The sequence below is a fragment of the Ovis canadensis genome, chromosome 26 (assembly GCF_042477335.2).
Source record: "Ovis canadensis isolate MfBH-ARS-UI-01 breed Bighorn chromosome 26, ARS-UI_OviCan_v2, whole genome shotgun sequence".
Lineage (NCBI taxonomy): Eukaryota > Metazoa > Chordata > Mammalia > Artiodactyla > Bovidae > Ovis > Ovis canadensis.
Genome location: NC_091270.1, coordinates 49,483,870 through 49,501,526, shown reverse-complemented (window position 1 = coordinate 49,501,526; position 17,657 = coordinate 49,483,870). Strand labels below are relative to the sequence as shown.

At 36.0% G+C, this 17,657-nt stretch overlaps 1 protein-coding gene across 2 annotated transcripts in view; it reads right to left on the bottom strand.

Moving 5' to 3' along the window:
* Positions 1-17,657, bottom strand: part of ADAM9 (ADAM metallopeptidase domain 9) — a 96,311-nt gene that overhangs the window by 49,794 nt on the left and 28,860 nt on the right. For both annotated transcript variants that reach the window (XR_011253455.1, XM_069572992.1), the window contains exons 6-11: positions 16,625-16,820; positions 15,046-15,111; positions 14,019-14,090; positions 8,637-8,806; positions 5,782-5,863; positions 5,147-5,280 (exon numbers count right to left, since the gene is read on the bottom strand). Coding sequence is in view for 1 of the 2 variants with exons in the window: in XM_069572992.1 (XP_069429093.1) it covers positions 5,147-5,280; positions 5,782-5,863; positions 8,637-8,806; positions 14,019-14,090; positions 15,046-15,111; positions 16,625-16,820 (720 nt within the window). In the remaining variant the exon portion in view is untranslated. The remainder of the gene's footprint in view (positions 1-5,146; positions 5,281-5,781; positions 5,864-8,636; positions 8,807-14,018; positions 14,091-15,045; positions 15,112-16,624; positions 16,821-17,657) is intronic.

Here is a 17,657-nt window from a genome sequence, read left to right as displayed (position 1 = left end):
CTCTCCATCTATCACCTCTGGGTACTAAGATATTAATCTAAAGCATATCTACATCTCTTCCGTCACATCGAGGTGAGTTTTATAAAACTGATGCGAAAGAAGGTAGAAGGGATGGAAGTGGTCTATCAGGATATGACCCACAAAAATCAACCATCATTTAGAATATTCTCTCTATGACTAATCTTGAAAAAACCAGAACACAATTCCACCATTACCGTCCTAATCCTCATAGCCTAGGAACAGGAAGTCCTAAGAAAGAATTCTAAGTGATGGCACTCAGATTTTTTTTTCCAGAGCAATCTGGAGACTTCCCTGTTAGTCTAGTGGTTAAGACTTTGCATTTCCAATGCAGGGGACATGGTCCGATCCCTGGTCAGGAAACTAAGATCTCAAATGTCACACAGTGTGGACAGAAAAAAACAAATTTTTTTTAATTTAAAAAAAAAAAAAGAGCACTCTGATTATGGAGGCTTTCTGATAATACTGAAGGGCAGAGTTAAGAAAGACCTGTCTCTAGGAAAGACACCTCCCAGGAAGATCACCACTCATACGACCAGGCATCTAAGAACAGTGTAAGGAGAATACTACCAGGTCCCTCAAATATCTTAAATATAAAAATTACATTACAAAGTTAGATTATCTACCTTTTAAACAGAGGTGGCTTCAACTGATTATCTGGGAAAATTCTAGCATCAAAAATAAAGCCCTATGTTAGATAACTGTATTCCAACATAAAATAAAAATATATTTTAAAATTTTTTAAATAAAAAAGATTTTTAAGGCCTAACTTCTAACAGTCAACTAATGTTCACTAAATAGCATAGGAAGTAGAAGGTGGGATATCTGTCCTCAAAAAGGAGATTTAATACACTAAGGATAACATAATCTTACTTCTCAAATTATTCTTACAAAAACCTGTTCAAATACAATGTCTAATGCATTATCAAAACATAACACGAAGACACAAGATATTACGAAAACTATAAAAAAAATGAAGACACTATAAGAAAAAAAACAGATAAACTCAATAAAGTCTCCAGATACTAGAATTATCAAACAATAACCACCCAAAAAGAAAATCTCTGCATGCTTTGGTCAGAGACAAAAATGAGAAGCTTGAAAATTTGGGCAGGGAACAAATCCACAGTCATTAACACAGCAAATTTGATGTGTTTTTCTAAAATATATTCTTTAAACATTTAAAACACTCTGAATTCATCTTACAATTTGTATTAATTTAATTGGCATTTTTCATTCTAAGTGGTATGCTGTAAGGGTATCATAATCAATGGCATCTACATTTGCATAATACAGTACATTAGTAATCATATTAAATATAAGCAGATTAAATGATTCAATTAAGAGACAAATATTTCCAGGCTGGTTTATAAAAAAGAAACCTAAATGTAGGTTGTTTAGAAGGATATATCTAAAACATAAGAATAAAGAAAAGTTCAAAGTAAAGGAATAGAAAATATATACTGTTAACCAAAAAAGAACATCTGTGGAAGGTAGATTAGTATCAGGCAAAATTGACAGTCCTATCTAATGCAATAAAAAAGGAAATGAAAGACATACAAATTAGGAAAGAAACAGAACTGCCTTTGTTTGTGAATCTCTTTCTGTGGTTGGATTGCCACAGCTCATGCCCAGACCCATGCCAAGCGTCCACACCAGCCCCTCTTGCCCAAATACTACTCCCCTCTGGGGAGAGGGTACTGGTACTGAGAGGGGGATACCACACATGTAAAGGGAACAGAGTGGGCTAAGACCCAACCCTCAGAGCTTGTACTCTGGCAACTTGGGACCAAACCCCACCTCCAATAAGGCAATATTGGCCACTGAGCAGAGAGGAAGTGCCATCAAATAAATACCCAGCTCTAGCTCCAGAACCCCCATCTCCAGTCCCATCCCCTACCGAGGTGATAGCTGTCAGCATACCCTGAGGAATACAAATACATGATTTGTATTCATGACAAATCCAGCTCTCCCACAAAAATACAGATGACCCAGTTTTTTTAAATGGGTCACACATCACAGTAACAAATTGAAGAATAAAAACCATATGATCATCTCCATAGATGCAGGAAAAGCTTTTGATAAAATTCAATATCCATTTATGACAAAAACTCTTCAGAGAGTGGGCAAAGAGGGAATATATTTCAACATAATAAAGGCCATATTATGATAAGTCCACAGCTAACATCCCAATAGTGAAAAGTTGAAAGCATTTTCTGTAAGCTCAGGAACAAAACAAGGATGACCACTCTCACCACTTTCATTCAACATAGTTTTAGAAATCCTAGCCATAGCAATCAGAGAAGAAAAAGAAGTAAAAGGAATTCAAATTGAAAAAGAAGTAAAACTCTTTGCAGATGACATGATTCTATAAACAGAAAATCCTAAAGACACTACCAGAAAATTACAAGAGTTCATCAACGAATTTGGTAAAGTTGCTAGATACAAAATCAATGCACATAAATCTGTTGCATTTCTATACACTAACAACAAAATATCAGAAAGTGAAATTAAGTGAACAATCTCACTTACCATCTCATCAAAAACAATAAAATATCTAGGAATAAGTCTACCTAAAAAGGCAAAAGACCTGTACCCTGAAAATAAGACACTGATGAAAGAAATTGAAGATGACACAAACAAATGGAAAGATATAACACGTTCTTGGATTGGAAGAATCAGTATTGTTAAAAATGACCATACTCCCCAAAGCAATCTACAGATTCAATGCAATTCCTATCAAATGATTTTTCATAGAACTGGAACAAAAAAAATTTTTAATTTGTATGAAAACACAAAGACCCCAAATAGCCAAAACAATCTTGAGAAAGAAGGATAGAGCTGGAGGAATCACACACCCTGGCTTCAGACTATGCTACAAGGCTACAGTCATCAAAACAGTATGGTACTGACAAAAAAACAGACATATAGATCAGTGGAAGAGGATAGAAAGTCACAAAAATAAGCCCACACAGTTATGGTCAATTAATGTATGATAAAGGAGGCAAGAATATACAATGGATAAAAGATAGTCTTTTCTATAAATAATGCTGGAAAAACTAGACAGCTATATGTAAAAGAATGAAATTAGAACATTCTCTAACACCAAAAGTAAAGTCAAAATGGATTAAAAACCTAAATGTAAAACCAGATACTATTAAACCAGATACTCTTAGTGGAAAACAGAACAGAACACTTGTTGACATAAATTACAGCTATATTTTTTGGATTCCTCTTCTAGGGTTATGGAATAAAAACAAAAAATAAACAAAAGTGGGACTTAATAAACTTTAAAGTTTCTGCACAGCAAAGGAATCCATAAACAAAACAAAAAGACAACCTACAGACTGGAAGAAAATATTTGCAAATGATGCAACCAACAAAGGATTACTTTCCAAAACATGCAAAGAGCCCATACAGCTTAACATTTTTAAAAAACTGCCTAATCAAAAAATGAGCAGAGGACTTAAATAGATATTTCTCCAAAGAAGACACACAGATCACCAACAGGCACATGGAAAGATGCTATATTCCTAAATATTAGAGAGATACAAATCAAAACTACAATGAGTCATACCAGTCAGAATGGCAATCATTAAAAAGCCTACAAATAATAAACACTGGAGAGGGTGTGAACAAAAAGAAACTCTTATACTGTTGATGGGAATGTAAATTCGTGCAACCATTATGAAAAACAATGTGAGGATTCCTTAAAAACCTAAAAATAGAGCTCCCATATGATCCTGCAATCAATCCCACTCCTGGATGTATATCTGGAGAAAACTCAATTCGAAAAGATACTTGCATTCCAATGTTCATAGCAACACTATTTACAACAGCCAAGACATAGAAGCAATCTAAATACTCACCGACAGATAAATGGATAAAGAAGATGTGACGTGTATTTATGTGGTATGTGTATATGTATATTGGAGAAGGCAATGGCACCCCATTCCAGTACTCTTGCCTGGAAAAATCCCATGAACGGAGGAGCCTGGTGGGCTGCAGTCCATGAGATGGCTAAGAGTCGGACATGACTGAGCGACTTCACTTTGACTTTTCACTTTCATGCATTGGAGAAGGAAATGGCAGCACACTCCAGTGTTCTTGCCTGGAGAATCCCAGGGACAGGGGAGCCTGGTGGGCTGCCATCTATGGGGTCGCAGAGTTGGACAAGACTGAAGTGACTTAGCAGCATATATGTATATAATAGAATTCCATGAGCCCATAAGAAAAAATGAAATAATGCCATTTGCTGCAACATGGATGGACCTAGAAATTATCACATTCAGTGATGTAAGTTAGACAGAGAGAGACAAATATATCACATCTGTGTGCAATCTAAAAAAATGATACAAATGAACTTATTTATAAAACAGAAACAGATTCACAGACAGAAAGCAAATTTATGGTTACCAAAGGGGAAAGGCAGGGGGAGGAATAAATTAGGAATTTGGAATTAACATATACACACTATTATATATAACACAGGTAAACAACAAAGACCTAGTGTATAGCACAGGGAGCTATATTCAGTACCTTGCAATAATTCATAATGGAAAAGAATCAGAAAAAGAACATGTGTGTGTTTATGTGTGTGTGTGTACATAGAGCTTCATAGGTGGTTCAGTAGTAAAAGAATTTGCCTGCCAATGCAGGTAAACACAGGAAATGTGGGTTAGATCCCTAACTCAGGAAGATCCCTGAGAAGGAAATGGTAACTCACTCCAGTATTCTTGCCTGGAAATCTCATGAACAGAGGAGCCCAGTGGGCTAAATCCAGGGGGTCGCAGAGTTGGCCACTGCTGAGGGACTGAGCACACACACATATATACATGTATCTACAAGTGAATCACTCTGCTGTTCTCTTTAAATTAACACATTATAGTAACTATAATAAATTAAATTAATTTAAATGAGATGAATTAATCAATAATTAGAGTTCTTATACCATTCAGATGAAAGAAAATTTATACTGATGCTTTATAGAACATGGCAAATAATTTCCTCCCAGAAATTTGAGTACTGATGAGGGATACATTCATTGTTTATTTTTAGCATTAAACAAATGTTCAATAAATGGTTTTAAAACAGAAAAAGGAAGAATAAAAAGAATTCAGTTACTCACGATGCTCCCGAATTCATGATGCAGCTCTTTACAGGACAGTGACAACCTCTCCCATCATCATGACTCATTCCAAGGTTATGACCCAACTCATGAGCAACAATGGATGCAAATGTCTCCACTGGGATCTGCCCAAACTGTCCAAACACAGGAAGGTATTAATTAAGTTTCTGAACAAAAAGGATTATTCTTTTTTTCTAAAATTATTTTTTCACAAAAGGAGATTCACCACCACAATGTTGGCAGCTGACATGATAAAGCAAGCAACCAACATCAGATTGTAAACACTGCAGTCTAGTAAGAAACTGGAGTGACTTAACATACTGATGATGGAGGTAGACCATTTAAGCAACAAATCAGAAGCACCAACATATTATTCATGGTGGTTGATGGGAAAACAAGCTCATGGTTCTAACTTAATTTCCTCAGATGGAGTCTCTGTTTCTTAATTCATAAAAAGTGAGGCATTAATGATCACATAATAAGTATTAGAAAACTTAAATCCAGTCTCTAGGGCAAGAAGAGATCTTCTATGGCCCTTGTAACACTCAAAATATTGTTGTAAGGACTAGGAGAGGAAATAAACGATTGCTGGACATTTCATAATGCAAACATGCAAAGACATCAAGAAAACGTACCACGTTAATCCCACCCGCATGGCTCCTTGAACAGACTGTCCCCACAAACGCCATTCCCGCAGTCCCACCAAACCCTCTTTTCCTAAATGAAGAGAACAGGGAAAAGTTATAAAATGTACTTGAGGAGAAAAAGGTACACGTTGCTCCTATTTCTTTGGGCAATCTTAAACTAATTAGTAAACCTATAAAAACTGGGGGGAAAATGACAAAGATAAATAGCACTTTAAAAATCAGAGTTCAATTAAAGCCTTATCTCTTTTTTATCGTCAGAGAGTGAAAGTTAACATTACAAGTTCATTTTTCAGACAAATGAAGATATACATTAGATATATCAAACCAACTTGTTTTCTACCTTTTAGATGAAAAACCTTCCTAAAATGCATTATATTTATTTATTCAAAAATTCTAGTGAAAAGAGACAGATAACAAACTCAATGGCATATTCATACAGGAGGCTGCGAGCAGGACGCACAGAGAACAGAAGAATCAGAATGGTCTCCAGGTTGCTCCTTGAACATAAGGAACACACCTGATCTCAGGACCTGGTCCCTGTGTCTTCCCCAGTATACACCCATATCACTCCCTCATCTCCTTCAGGTCTTTACACAAAGGTCATCTCTTCACTGAGGGCTTCCTCATCATGTTATTTAAAAGTTCAACCTCACTCCTTCAATATTTCTACCTCTACCCTCTCGGCTTTATTTTTCCTCTTTACCATTTATCATTATTTAGCACACTATAAGCTGTTAGGGTAAAACCCAAACAAAATTTTTGGCTGACCCAATACATATACTTATTTATCTTACAAGATAACTCTCCTTCAACACAGTATGAATTCCATGAGAGTAAGAATTGTCTCTTTTGTTCACTGCCATAACCAAGGACCTAGACTATACACATAACAAACATCTTTTAAATCAATGAATAAACCATTCTCTGGGACACCTGACCAGCCAGGATAAGAGTCTGCTACTGACATAAGGGGATTGCCATGGAAACATTTTAGCCAGATCACCCTGTAGTGAGCCACTTTTATGTCCTCAATGCTTCAAGAAAGGCTTTTTAGTATCCCATTCTCAACTACAACCGATCAGGGATTATCAGATATCTGAGAAACACCTCTAACATGGCAGTCGAAGACCAAACAGAGGCTTGGTAGGCTGGGCAAAGCACAGGGAGTGCTTGTTGTCCGTTCCTTTTGGTCTTTTGTGAACAAGAAGGCATACTCACTGTCGGGGTATGAGGACACTTCTGGGTACAGTTTTACTAAAAATTCATTGAAATGTCCGGATCAAGCTTTTGTGGTTATAGGGTCATAAAAATTCATGTAGGCATTCTCAGTGCCTTACTCTAAATTAACTCATATGACCAAAAAAAAAAAAAACAAGGGAAATTTCACCTCAGAAAAAATTATTTTAGGTACCATTCAACATTGAAGGAGGGAAAGATTATTACATAAAATATTTTTTGGCAAAAAGTCAGCCTATCAACCAGAAAATTTCTAAGAAGAATAAAATTTTTTTATATTTTAAGTGAGGGTTTTGCTATAAGCTTTTGGAATATATCTGTATTAACTAATCACATAAGCTTAAGTTTTATTATAGTACCATGAAAATGCTATGTAGAAAAAAGAAAAACGTTTAAAATATATCAGAAGGATGGCAAAGAAACTTTAAAAACACTATTGTATCCATGAAATAAGAATTTGACTACATAAAAATTTTCAGGGAAACAAAAACAGCTATTTAACATTAAAAATAAGATAGGTGAAATGAGAAACACAATAAAAACTTTAGAAGGTAAATTTAAGGAAATATCCCAGAAAATAGAACAAAAGACAATGAGAAGAAAGGAAACAAAAGATAAAAAAAATTAGAGGACAACCACAAGAAACTCAACAGCTGAGTAAAAGCAATCCCTGAAGGAATGAAGAATAAAAATAGAGAGGATGAAATCGCCTACAAAATAATTTGAGAAAAATTCCTAGAACTACAATTTCAAGACTGAAATTACCCACTAAGAACACAGCACAATGAGTGATAGAAGACCTACACCAAAGCATATCATCAAGACAATTTAGAGGTCTGGGAACCTCTAGAGAAGATCCTACAAGTTCTCAAAGAAGGAAGGGAAAAAAGGCATATACTAAAAAACAGGAAACAGAATGCATTAAAGTTTCTCAGTGAAGCTGTACTGAGATAGAATTTAAGTACAAAAAAATTCACCCATTCTAAAGTGAATTTTTTTTTTTTAATGAATTAAGGCTTCTCAACAGTAATTTGGAAGTCAAAAGACCAATGGCCATGCCTCCAAAATTCTGAAGGAAAAAGATTTCATGCCAAAAATGTTAGACCTGACAAAATAACCTAAAATGTACAAAACAAATGAAAAAGCACAGCCCTGAAACAATGAATTACTTAAGCACTAGCATAATCAGAGGTCAAATTGAGATAATTTTTTTTAATTAAAGTATAGTTGATTTATATTTTGTTTCTGGTGTACCAGAGATAATTTTTAAATTCTGTTTTGAGATTGTAAAGCACACTTTCTGACATGAAAGAGGTCAGAACTTTTTTCTTTCAATATATCCTTTCACAAGAAGAAACTAGAAAACATGCCATACTAAAATAAGGAAGTATACCCGGGAAAGAGGAAGAGGATATGGGATAAAGGTCACAAGAGATCCAACAAAAGCAGGTCTCATTAGCACACTGCACTCATTCTACAAATCAAACTTCTTCCTCATTTAAATGAATGCTCAAAAACTTTAAGAGGATACGACTGCAAAAAAAGAAAAAAGCGAAAATTATTATTCTGACCATATCATAAAGAGTACCTTTAAAAACATCACTTACAGAATTAGCTGTGCACTGTCATGCCTCCGACGTGTTATAAGAAACTTTTCCCGCCACTGTACAAAGTTCGACAACACATCACCAGCACCTCCAGCCATACTGATCAGATTTTCATTTGTCCAAATCTCAAGCCCAACTAGCACAATTCGAATATTTAACATAACGTACATCTGGGAAGAAAACAAAAATATATAAAATTTATTAAAGAATATGAGAACAATTCCTAGGTATATATCTGGGGGATAAAAAAAAAACACTAATTTAAAAGATATGTTTAACCCAATGTTCACAGCAACAGTATTTACAATAGCCAGGATTTGGAAGCAACTTAAGTATCTGTCAACAGATGACTGGGTTCACACACACACACACACACACACACACAAATGGACTATTACTCAACCATAAAAAATGAAATTTTGTCATTTACAACAGCATAGATGGACTTGGAGGGTATTCTGCTTAGTGCAGTAAGTCAGACAGAGAAAGACAAATACAGTATGGTATCACTTATAGGAGGGCTTCCCTGGTGGCTCAGTGATAAAGAATCTCCCTGCCACTGTAGGAGACGTGGGCCAGGGAGATCCCCTGAAGAAGGATACGGCAACCCACTCCAGTACTCTTGCCTGGGAAATCCCATGGACAGGGAAGCCAGTTCATGGGGTCACAAAGAGGCAAATACAACTTAGCAACTAAATAACATCATCACTTCTTGGTGGAATCTTAAAAAAATACAACAAACTAGTGAGTGTAACAAAAGAGAAATAGATTCATAGATATAGAGAACAAACTAGTGCTTACCAGTGGGGAGAAGGAAGGGAGAGTGTACAGGGTTAAGAAATACAAACTATCAGTTACAAGGACATACAAGCATATACTGTACAACACAGGGAATAATAGCCAATATTTTATTGGGTTGGCCAAAAAGTTCTGTCAGGCATTTCATAAACAGGTATTAAAAAACCCAACTGAACATTTTGGCCAACTCAATATAATAACTATAAATGGAGTTTAACCTTTAAAAATTGTGAATCACTATATTGTACCCCTGTAATATATATAAAACTGTATATCAACTATACTTCAATAAAATATAATAAAATAAAGAATATGAGAATATCTTTGAACTTATAATTAATTAACATAACCACTTAAAAACAGGATTCCTCTTTATCAAAAATGTTTCCTTCAATATAATGGAACTCTAACTTTTCAGGGGTCTGAGTTTCTTCATTCATAAAACAAAAGTAACAAAGGTTTGAAATCCTTTTTATCTTCCATTCCAAAATCTGACAAACTCTGGATATTTAAAGTTTTTGGTATTTTGGTTTCAAACCTTTCCCTAAACTAATGAAAGCCTATTTACTGTTCATCTTTAGTTCACTTAATATAAATATTCATATATAAAGCGCCTGTCTACAATGCAGGAGACCCGGGTTTGATCCCTGGGTCGGGAAGATCCCCTGAAGGAAATGGCAACCCACTCCAGTACTATTGCCTGGAGAATCCCATGGACAGAAGAGCCTGGTAGGCTACAGTCCATGGGGTCACAGAGAGTCGGACACAACTGAGTGACTTCACTTCACTTTAGTTCACTTAATATAAATATTCATATATTTCACTATAGAAATATCAATGAGTTAGATTACAAGGTGCTACCCCAGGATCCTTTTGGAGGTATAAAGTAAGATCAATACATAGTGAACTACATGTTATACATACACTGTATAGTGAACAATATTACCTTTCTAAACTCTTGTCTAAAATTCTAATGACATGTACCCCAAAGGTTTCAGATAAAGGCTTATAGAACTCATCTCTATTTCACAGAAATACTGTGAGCAATAAATGAGTTATAAATATAAGTCACTTGACTCAGTTTTTAGTACATTATCAGTTCAGTTCAGTTCAGTCGTTCAGTTGCGTCCGACTCTTTGCAACCCCATGAATCGCAGCACGCCAGGCCTCTGTTCATCACCATCTCCTGGAGTTCACTCAGACTCACGTCCATCGAGTCCGTGATGCCATCCAGCCATCTCATCCTTGGTCGCCCCCTTCTCCTCCTGCCCCCAATCCCTCCCAGCATCAGAGTTTTTTCCAATGAGTCAACTCTTCTCATGAGGTGGCCAAAGTACTGGAGCTTCAGCTTTAGCATCATTCCTTCCAAAGAAATCCCAGGGTTGATCTCCCTCAGAATGGACTGGTTGGATCTCCTTGCAGTCCAAGGGACTCTCAAAAGTCTTCTCCAACACCACAGTTCAAAAGCATCAATTCTTCGGCGCTCAGCCTTCTTCACAGTCCATCTCTCACATCCATACATGACCACTGGAAAAACCATAGCCTTGACTAGATGGACCTTAGTTGGCAAAGTAATGTCTCTGCTTTTGAATATGCTATCTAGGTTGGTCATAACTTTTCTTCCAAGGAGTAAGCATCCTTTAATTTCATGGCTGCAGTCACCATCTGCAGTGATTTTGGAGCCCAAAAAAATAAAGTCTGACACTGTTTCCACTGTTTCCCCATCTATTTGCCATGAAGTGATGGGACCAGATGCCATGATCTTCGTTTTCTGAATGTTGAGCTTTAGGCAACTTTTTTGCTCTCCCCTTTCACTTTCATCAAGAGGCTTTTTAGTTCCTCTTCACTTTCTGCCATAAGGGTGGTGTTATCTGCATATCTGAAGTTATTGATATTTCTCCGGGCAATCTTGATTCCAGCTTGTGTTTCTTCCAGTCCAGCGTTTCTCATGATGTACACTGCATAGAAGTTAAATAAGCAGGGTGACAACATACAGCCTGGACGTACTCCTTTTCCTATTTGGAACCAGTCTGTTGTTCCATGCCCAGTTCTAACTGTTGCTTCCTGACCTGCATACAGATTTCTCAAGAGGCAGGTCAGGTGGTCTGGTATTCCCATCTCTTTCAGAATTTTCCACAGTTTATTGTGATCCACACAGTCAAAGGCTTTGGCATAGTCAATAAAGCAGAAATCAGTACATTATAAACATTCAAAATCACTATCATCATCATCATTATGTTTGGTATTCATATTAGAGATTAAATTTTTCCACATACAAGTGGTACTGTATGACATTTGTCTTTCTGTGTCTGACTTCACTCAGTATGATACACACTCTTATATGTGGACTCTTAAAAAAAGAGGGTACAAATCAACTTATTTACAAAACAGAAGTTGAGTAAGGTGGGGGAAATCAAACTTATGGTTACCAAGGGATAAGGGGGGGAGGGATAAATTAGGAAATTGGGACGGACATATACACTGCATATAAAACTAACGAGGACCTATTGTATAGTATAGGAAACTCTACTTTATACTCTGTAAAGGCCTATATGGGAAAACAATCTGAAAAAGAAAGAGTGGATATATATATAACTGATTTACTTTGCTGTATACCTGAAACTAACACAACATTATAAATCAACTGTATTCCAATAAAAACTTTAAAAAGGAACATGTATCTAATTCTTCAATATCTCCCACTAGATGAATAAACTCTAAAATCTCAAACCAAATCCTTCCCTCTGTCTATCTCTCTCTCACACACAGAGTCATATATGGTTTCAGAGCAGGAGACAGCCTTATTTAAAATAAGTTTCTTTGAGATTAGTTGTTTGTCAGTTGCCTCATTTGCTATTGTTTTCTCCCATTCAGAAAGCAGTCTTTTCACCTTATTTATGGTTTCCTTTGTTGTGCAAAAGTTTTTAATTTTAATTATATCCCATTTGTTTATTTTTGCTTTTATTTCCAGTATTCTGGGAGGTGGATCATAGAGGATCCTGCTGTGATTTATGCCGGAGAGTGTTTTGCCTATGTTTTCCTCTAGGAGTTTTATAGTTTCTGGTCTTACATTTAGATCTTTAATCCATTTTGAGTTTATTTTGTGTGTGGTGTTAGAAAGTGATCTAGTTTCATTCTTTTACAAGTGGTTGACCAGTTTTCCCAGCACCACTTGTTAAAGAGATTGTCTTTACTTCATTGTATATTCTTGCCTCAAAGAGACACAAGTACCCCAATGTTCACTGCAGCACTGTTTATGATAGCCAGGACATGGAAACAACCTAGATGTCCATCAGCAGATGAATGGATAAGAAAGCTGTGGTACATATACACAATGGAGTATTACTCAGCCATTAAAAAGAATACATCTGAATCGGTTCTAATGAGATGGATGAAACTGGAGCCTATTATACAGAGTGAAGTAAGCCAGAAAAAAAACACCAATACAGTATACTGACACATATATATGGAATTTAGAAAGAAGGTAATGATGACCCTGTATGCGAGACAGCAAAAGAGACACAGATGTATAGAATGGACTTTTGGACTGTGAGGGAGAGGGAAAGGGTGGGATGATTTGGGAGAATGGCATTGAAACATGTATACTATCATGTAAGAAACGAAGTGCCAGTCTATGTTCAATACATGATACAGGATGCTTGGGGCTGGTGCACAGGGATGATCCAGAGAGATGATATGAGGTGGGAGGTGGGAGGGGGATTCAGGATTGGGAGCTCATATACACCCGTGGCAGATTCATGTCAATGTATGGCAAAACCAATACAGTATTGTAAAGTAAAATAAAGTAAAAATAAAATTTAAAAAAATAAAATAAGTTTCTCAGCAAAAATTCAAAGATCTCTGCATAAGTGCCAGAGAACCTCAGTCTATCTACTGTGAAATAAAAGTCATATTTTATGGCAAGACAACAAAAATTTACACAGAAAAATTTTTCTCTGCCCTTTGGCCTCCTCTCTTACCCCACTGTGCATTTCTATATCTGCTTAAGGCATCAACCAAACCTCCCCATCGGCAGAAATACCTGCTCAACCATAAAGAGCAGCATTCTCCTAACATAAAAAAGGCAACTCCTTAAAGATAACATTCCTTCTTAACCTTGCTAGGGCCATGATGATGCTTAGGTCTAGATTGTGTAAACTGTCAATAATACCTCATTGAATGCACATTCCTCTGTCTCAAAAAAACTTAATAACTGTGCCTTGACTTCTAATGGGAAAAACAGTTCTCAGAGCTTTCTGAGATGCTCTTCCTGGGTTATAATCCTCAAATTTGGCTTGAATAAACTTCTCATTTCTTTCTTAGATCAACTGATGAATTTCTCCTCAACACAAAAGATAAAGTAGATGCTAATCTGAAATCTCGTTTGTCTCACTCTCTCTAAAATTATACTTTCCTTATAAACATAGAAAAGTTACAAAACAAATTCGAGAGCAAACCCCAGAAAGACTGATTATTCTATCCTCTAGAATAATCACAGCTCGAAATCAGACAATTTTAAAATTCTATTCAGAGGCTGTGAGAGGAAAGGACAGAATAATCCCAGCTGATAGAAAATAAACTTACACTATCCAAGTAGTTGGCTAAACTTATCATCTCTTCTCGCACTGCAGTCTGGTTTTTTCCCATGTTATCATACTGAAAAGCAAAGAAGAAAATTCATGATCACCAAAGCAATATAAGAAAAAAAATTCTGTAATCTCAGGATAGGAATCCAAATATTTTATTTAAACCATTTTCTACCTATGTGGAGAAAGTAATGAGAAAAAATATTTCAAGTCTCCTTTTTTTATCACTTGTCCATCATATTCTACTGGAACCTTTTAATACATTATCTGGGACAGAGTTCATGCTTATTCACATTCCCTTATGTTTCTTTCTACACTTGAGGATAATGAACCTATAACGAACAAATAAGAATACATTTCTATCTCCTAAAAGTATGGCTTATTATTTTCCAGTCTATATACAATAAGGGTTTTTTTAAAAAACCATAAAGATTCTCAAAACTGACTCTGCAGATTACAAAAAAGGACTTGTCAGTTGTGTTAAGTTTCTGCAAACAATTTGGTTCACAGCAACAGCAAAGCTGGCAGAAGTCAGATAAAACATTTCAAATATTCTATAGGTTAAAATATATAGCAGTTATATCTAAAATTAATAACCTTGCAAATGCTGAAATAAATACGAAACTTTTCTTAGTTGAGTAAAGCACAATCTTAAGTATAAATACGGAAAATGTCCTGTGTTATCCTGTATAATGAAATAAATAGTAAATGCTAAGCTGACCCATTCTCCTCTGCTCCCTTCTGAACTTATCATCTAAACTCTGCTCCCTCCTAAGAAGGGAGAAGTTTAACATTTGCAAATTACCCAAAACAAACAGTGGAAAAACATCACCAGTAAAAATAAAGATAGAGGTAATGTTAATGCTACATTCAGTTCTGGATATATTACGAATATCATGTATAAATATTACAGGGAAAAGTCATTTAACAAAAATCAATACAAATATATTTCATATTTCCTTCATGGGATCCTCACTTCTCATCTTCTTTTCATGAAAAAGGAGAAAAACTGTCATCAATCCTACCTTTTCCTTCTCTACAACAATGAACAACTCTACATAGCGGGTCTGTGGCAAGACGTCTCTTTTTCTCTGTCAAAAAAAACACAAACACCATAAAGGAAAGCAAAAAGTTAAAAGACTACAGTCTTCAGATTACATATAAGACGACTATGTATAAGACTCCTATTTTTAACACACAATGATCTTATCCTAACCTCTAGTCACTTGTTTCATGTCTGCTAAGAATTTCATAAAATGATTTTTAACACATCCTACATCAATAAGACCAAAAGACATGTGTTTTTAAAAGTGATATATGCCATCTGTAGTGCTCTGAGAAAAATTCTAGTTAAAAATAACATGAGTTATTCAAGTTTCCAAAGGTGAATTATTGATTCTCTAATATCAAAACTATACACACATACACATATTTTAATTAGATGCCCTACTAATCCACTAGAGTGGAAAAAAGAATATCTGCTAATAACCCAAGGAAAAGGAAGGACAAGGTCTGCACTTTATTTTCTTGTTCTTGTCCTTTATTTTTTCCCTTCCAGTCTTATTGAGTTACAATTTGCACTGACATACAAGGTTGCTACTTTTAAAAAATGACTAGTTTTGTGATTTTCAAAAACTTACATAAACTGTCCATATGTGCTCAGCCACTCAATTGTGTCCAACTCTTTGCAACCCCATGGACTGTAGCCCATCAGGCTCCTCTGCCCATGTGATTCCCCACGCAATAATGCTGGAGTGGGCTAACATGCCCTCCTCCATAGGATGTTCCTGACACAGGGATCAAACCCACGTTCTCCTGCATCTTCTGCATTGGCAGGAAAATTCTTTACCACTGCGCCACCTGGGAAGCCCCCATGTAAAGTACAGAATGAGCTAAAATATAAGTGTTTTCCAATGACTAAACTTAAAAAGAACCATCCAAGAACCAAAAGAATGAATGGCAGAACAGATGATGAAAACAATGCCATAAATTAGTATGAGTTAATTAAAATACTCTAGAAGAGGCACAAGCCTCTTGTAGAAGCACAGTGACATCATCTCATTATAGAGAAAGCTGCCTTTGTCTGCAACTGAGGTTCCTCTGGTCCCAGAAACAGCTCAGGTTAAGAGACCCCTCTTAAGAGGAAGCCAAGGAATCCTAAAGAAGTCTCAAAACAGGGATACCACGAGTGCCCCAGGAAAACATCTGAGATCATTAAAGTCCTAAAACTCAATCTCTCTCTTTCCCTCTCTGTCTCTCCCTCTCTCTCACTTTAGAGCTCCAGTCTGTGTAAAGGGTATTCACATTAAAAAGTCCACTGCTCTCTCAAAGTCATGGTAATGGATTATTAGAGGGCAATGACAAAAAGAAATATAGTTACTGTTTAAGACTTAAGCCCTCGTTTCCAAAACACAGAAGTCTGACTGTATTCAACTTTGTGGCAGGAACTACATATTACTCATCTTTTTATCCCCTGGTACCCATCACAATGTCTGGCACAAAGCTGGCAAAGACACAGTAATAATAGGTATTGGTTTAATGCACAAATAGATGATTGTTTTTAAACCTGAGTCAGAGCCATGAAGAAATACATTAGCTCCTTACTCGAAGCAGCTGAGTGATGCTAGGATGCTCCTCTTCTTCATCCTTTGTGGTTTCTTCTTCCATAACTTTGTTGGAAACCCCACATTTCAGAGGCTCTTGGTGGACATCATCCGTTCGATAAAAGATGTGCTCAAAACGAGAGCTGTTCTGCAGGGGTTCAATCCCATAACTCACATTTTCTATATGCAGCAAGCCTCTAAGTGTTGTATTACACATATACAGTTTTTTAGGATGGAAAAAAAAAATACACAGGAAAAGGAATTAAGAAACATGAATTCAAGTCCTAGTTCTTAACATATGTAAGAAGGGATAACATGGTGTTGAGAAAAATAGAGAGGTTTTAGAGTTGGGCAGCCCTAAATTAAAAGCTCAAGACAACTATTAACTGGCCTGAAAGTTACTTAACCCCTCTGTGAGATCACTGTATAAAGAAAGGCAATTCAGAATAGTGGCTTAAAGTGTGAAGTCTGGAGGCCAGAGGACCGAAGTTTGAATCCTAAATGTTTCCTACTAGCCGTAGTAGACATTCTCCCTAGAGTTGTCCTGAAAACTATTTAATGAGCACAAAAAATACTCAGGACACTGCCTGGTACACAGTAACTGTTCTACAAGTGTCACAGCTTAGATGGAGATAGTACTCATCGCCATCTCATACAGTTTGCTTGAGAATTTAAAGTAATATTTATTAGTTCAATTAATCATGTAACCAATCAACCAGTCCAGTGTGATATTGCCAGGCCCTTCATAAATTTAATATTATTATCACTTCACTTGACACATGGTATGATTTCTCTGAACCTCAGCTTGCTCACCTAAATATGGAAGCAATCAACCCCTTCTCACAGTCATTATGAGACTTAGATGAAAGAACAGAAGTAAAAGTTATATAAACCTAAAAGGTAACAAATTTAAAGTATGCTTTATTTTAAAATAGCAAAATTTATTTAGTGGTCTCAAAAAAATGAAATTTACTTAGGTACTAAAATTCATCACCTGTAATACTGTCCTAAATAAACATGCCAAGAATGACATC